We start from the raw sequence: 5,379 nt of genomic DNA, 5'->3' as shown, positions 1-5,379 counted from the left end.
GATCGACACTCGGCTTGTCCAATCAGCTTCGGCTTTGAGCGTAAGAAAACCTTCCTTTTAAAACCCCACCCTTTCGACCAACCCGCCTCTTTATTAGACAGAAGTAGCCAATCAAATAACAGATCTTTGATTGACACGCAGCCTTGTCCAATCAGCTGAGGCTTTGAGCGTGACAGATCTCTCCGCCCTCTGTATCAACCCGCCTCTTCTAGGACAGAAGTAGCCAATCAATTAACACATATTTGATTGACATACAGCCTGACCAATCAGCTTCGTCCTTGAGTGCGACAAATCCTTCTGCCTCTACTCCCGGTTCCTGGACCATCCACAGCTGCCCGCTGCGCAGTAATAGCGACCCGCCAAGAACGCTCTCGGGCTGGGTGGATACATTATACAGCCGGGAAGACTTCACACCACCCGGCGGGTCGCTAGGACTCGTCGATTTTAACCCACTTTAAGCGGCGGACTACTCTTTTCCACCACCAAAATGGAAGCGGACGCGTTTGTGTCCCGGAGAACCGCCATGGAAACACCAGGCGTCGACAGCCGGGTTTCGAGCGCTGCAGCCGGGGCAGAGTTTCGATGGATGGGCAACAGACTGCTGGACGCCACGGGGGGATTTGTCGGCTCTCTTTCACCGAGAATGCCAGGGGAACCGGACTTTACCCCAGTTGTGCATCGTGTGGAGACCTCCGTGGAGCCAGAAATAGACTATGAAGGGCTTCCTCAGGGATCCGCCACCAGCACACACATGCTGGCTGGATCCGTGGCTGGAATCATGGAGCATTGCCTTATGTACCCCATCGACTGTGTCAAGGTAATGCAACTAATATATATACAACATTCCTCCTTCTTCTTCTTGTGCAGGCCTAGATTTGGTCACATTGAAAGTCACTGGTTATTTAAACCATGGATGTTTAAAGAGAACTGGATACATAACAGTTGCTAAGTGGTGCATGAAGCCAAAAATAGTCTTCCAAAGTACCCGTATGTAGGCCCATAGAGCATGTGCAGTTGAGATTTCCTTAAGCCCCGCCTCTTATCTCCAGCTCTCGGCTCTGTGAAATGAATGAAGAGAGAAAATAACTCGGGATTCAGGTTTTAGCACATTGTGCAACTTTCAAACCCATATGATTTAAATAAATGCTTTACAAGAGTTCGTACTGGCAAGTTGATATGACTCAAAAAATTATACGCATATTTACAGACGTCTCTTTTCCAGTGTAAGTCAATGGGAAACGTCTTTTTGGGCCAAAATGACGTCACGGCAGTTGTAGTACCACCATTTGGCCACAACGGTCGTTAATTTAAATCGGCTTCAACGGCCGGAGTTAAACCCACAGTAGGCCGCAATATAAGGCTGAGCTTGAATAACGTTTGCCGTTAAGCTAACGGGGGTAACCTTGTTATCAGAGGTCAGTTAACTAACTTAACATTACCTGAACAGCAAGTTATGTAATAAAAAATAGCTCAAACAGAAGATGGAATGACGTGGGTGTGTTTACCAAAGTACAGCGTTTTCTGTTTTCATTTTATGTAATAATAACGATGTGACATTGGCTTCTAGTCTCACTTAGCTACAATGCTACATGTGTAGTCTACTAGCTAAAGCAGTGGTGGATCCATTATCGGACACCCCCTAAACTTACATGTCACCTTTTGGTTTTGACGTGGAATCATAAATCTAAGGGTGGAAGAAGTACTCGGGTATTATGCTTAAGTTAAAGTGGATGTACAACAGTGTCAAAATACTCTGACAAGTAAAAGTCCTGCAATCAAAGTGCAACTAAATATATTTTTTATTGGCATCCAAATATGTTTAAAGAACTAAAAGTACCAATTATGCAGATTGGCCCATTTTAGAATAATATAAATGATGTGTTTGGGTTCTTATTATTGATGCATTAGAGTGTTATCAAAGTGGGTGGAGCTGCAGCTAATTTTAATGACTGTGTATGCCATGAAGTAAAAGTACAAAGTAGCAGGAAATGGAAATACTCAAGTAAAGTACCTCAAAATATTACTTGGTAAATGTACTTAATTACTTTACACCAATGAATCTAACCACAACACGTTTTCACTCTATAAGTTGGAATTAGCTTTGTAACTCAAGTTTTCTACAGATGTTGTCACGGTATGATAATCGTCCTACTAATTCATGTAAATATTCGTAGGACACGCTTTGGCAAATACTGAAATAACAAAGATTTCCTTTAAGCAATAGGAGTTATCAGAGGTTCCACATTTAAAACAATTTAGTATAGGTTACCTTAACTAAACTAATGTATTTATCATAGATGTTTGTGTATTTTCATCACTGTGTCAAAAGGTATTTGAGCCGGTCATGTGGAAAGTCCATGTAAAGAGAAATAGTAAATGATTGACACAGATGGTTAGTCAGTAGACACTGACAGTCAATCTGTATCATAAAGGTGAAGGAATTCTTGTAAATAACACACATACTGGCTTTGTACACATTGTACACAGTTGTCTTATCAGTCAGTCTTGCATAAGTCTGTATTTATTCCTCTAAACCAGGGGTGTCAAACTCAATTTCATCTCGGGCCACATTAGCATCATGGTTGCACTCAAAGGGCCGGTTGTAACTTTAAGACTATATAAATATACATGTATATGTATTAAATAATGTATTATATGACATTATTGCCTCTGCATTGGATTATTATCGGATAGGGTAATAACTACGTCTGAGAGCAGAAGTCTAGGGGCAAATAATCTCTTCTGTGAGAATGTCACAAAATGATTTGAAAAGAAAAGCCAAATTCTGGAGTTAAAAAAAAAAGTAACATTCTGAGAAAAAGGCATATTTTGAAGTTAAAAAAAGTCAAATTCTAGATGCATTGTGGGACATGTAGTTTATGGGCAACCTGCTTCTGTAAATCGGCATGTAACCGTATAATAAACGTATTATATTCTTTGCAAGCTCTTGTGGGGCCGCATAAAATGAAGTCACGGGCCGGATTTGGCCCCCGGGCCTTGAGTTTGACACCCCTGCTCTAAACCAACATATGACATAATTACACAGTGTGAAGACTACCCATCCATATTAATCATTAAGGTAAAACGAAACCGTACCAACAGAAGAGTGGACACCATCTTGTAGATCTTGCGTTGAGAGAATTGGGATTTATTGTGACGAATGTGCGTCTGAATATCCTGTTCCAGTTATCTGAAATTCAACCTTTTAAGCCTTCTGTGCTCATTAGTTTCTGACTGTATTTGAGTTACACATTACATACTCTTTCGATTTTCTAAAGAAGACTATGTAGCGTGCTTACACTGGATAAGAGATTAAGTAAATTCAAATATGTTCTGATGCATACTAGATTGAGTGTGGTGTAGGTCGACAATATTTCTCGAAAAGCAGTGCACAACAGAAATTGAAGAGCATGGAAATAATTAAATACAGCCTTGAATGGTGGCGAGAACAGGGGGAAATACTCTTGATAAAAGCGATTTGCTTATTTCTGTTGGTTTATATTTGTTTCCTGTCGTGCAAAACAAAGAAAAACAACCGTTCCCTGGTCACCAATTGAGAAAAACAATTCACTGTGAAATAAAAATAACAGATTACTGTGCACATTATTGTTTTATAGTTTGGTATAGCAATATATATTGTGTTTGTGAACAGACGAACATGTATTGGGCATGAGCATTAGTTGACCAAGCTTTGAGTAACGCTCATTACGGACTTGGAAATGTAACTCACTTCAGACCTTAACATTGGTTCAGTTACTAGACCCCAAAACAAACCTTTAGCAAAGAAGTAGGTCCCAATGCCGCGGCAAACTCCTTATCAAAGAATTATACTCCATAAAATGATCTATGTATCCATTTTAGGTAGTGCTGGGTTCATTTAGGAAAACCCCATTGCCTTCATTTGATTGCAATAGAGTGCCACAGTGACACGTCCTAAAACCAGGAAGTAAGTTAGCATTTCACCACTTCCGGTTCCTTCGACAAAAAGCACGGCAATTTCTCCATAGGATTTTGGAAAATAGCTGGAAATAAGGTCTGTGGTTGAGACACATTGAAGAGATGGACCACGTTTTATTCAGCCGGATAATCTCCACGTCTCTAACCTACTTTCATAATTTTCTCATCGATAGATTTATGATCGGAAGGAGTTTACTTCCGGGTTTTAGGACGCGTCACTTTGCCACTAATATTGCAAAAACGATTTCTGCTATTGGTGGAATTGATCATTTGTGTACCCCTGTTCTCATTGAAAGGAGAAATGTGAAATCTACATGCATTGTTGTTTTTTAAAAAGGGTCTGTACCAAACAAATATATTATTCTTAACATATCTATGCTGGGATTTCTCTGCAGCACAACAATACTTCATTCAGATGTATTTGTACATGTTTTGCCTGTAAGTAAGTTTCTTTTATCCTGACTGTCATTGAGTTCCTTGTGTTGAACCAGAGGAGGAAGAACACATTTCTTTAGGGGTTCCCCTGAGCTCCGGTGAATGAAACAAAGCTTTGTGTTCTCTAAAAAAACCTTCAGTGTAATCTCCTCAAGTTCATTATATGTTTCTCTTTTTGGCAAAACCATTTGAACCTGATCACCTCTTGTTTACGGGCGGTGTCCGACGAAAATCCGATTGTCCTGCATTCTTTGTAGATTTTTTTTTAATGGCCTTTCTTATTAAATCCGTCTTAACTTTTCTCTTCCCCTTCAGTCAAGATGGTTTCGGCCACAAAGGCGAAGTTCAAGGAGGAAGTGAATTGCAAATATTTGTAGAAGTACGTCTTCAAGATCCCTTTTTTAAATTCCAGTAATGTTGAGCGAACCACTTCCTCGAGAGTTCTTTATTTTCACAATCTTAGTTTCCTGTTCCTTCAAAGACAACACGGTTATCTACTGTTCAATTCCTTCCGATCATTTCAGACACGGTTTCCTTGTTGCTCTGGGTTTTTACTTTAATAATATGCACCAAAAGACGTGTTTTCCTGGTCTTATCGGGCTGTAACTTTAATGAATTTTGCACCTTTGACCAAACCAAAAAGTCAAAGTATACGACGGACCATTCCTGGGTTGCACTTCCCCACTACTACTATTAGATCACTACTTAATAAAGGAAGTGAAAAGAAGCAAACACACTTAAAAATGCCCTTTTATAGAGTGTAACGCCTGTCGAAAAACTCTTCAATTCAACTAATGTCCTTTTCATAGTGTAGGGTTTAACGTTTTGATCAATTACTGATCCAGTCATTATCAGCAGGTACCTCACAAAACACATATTTGACGAACACAGAAAACACTAAAATGGAAAGATACAGGTTAATACGTTCAAATGAATGTGACTATGACGTGTGTAAGGATGCATGTTGACTTCATGTTCCAGTCTGAT

At 39.8% G+C, this 5,379-nt stretch overlaps 1 protein-coding gene across 1 annotated transcript in view; it reads left to right on the top strand.

Moving 5' to 3' along the window:
* The first annotated feature begins 307 nt into the window (after nt 1-307).
* LOC104962798 (mitoferrin-2-like) overlaps nt 308-5,379 on the top strand; it is a 13,362-nt gene continuing 8,290 nt past the window's right edge. Inside the window, exon 1 of the mRNA XM_010791298.1 lies at nt 308-817. Within this exon, the coding sequence (XP_010789600.1) occupies nt 488-817 (330 nt within the window). The 5' untranslated portion in view covers nt 308-487. The remainder of the gene's footprint in view (nt 818-5,379) is intronic.

This window comes from Notothenia coriiceps, unplaced genomic scaffold (genome assembly GCF_000735185.1).
Source record: "Notothenia coriiceps isolate Sejong01 unplaced genomic scaffold, NC01 NC01_scaffold00035361, whole genome shotgun sequence".
NCBI classification, from domain to species: domain Eukaryota; kingdom Metazoa; phylum Chordata; class Actinopteri; order Perciformes; family Nototheniidae; genus Notothenia; species Notothenia coriiceps.
This window is presented reverse-complemented; position numbering and strand designations above follow the sequence as displayed.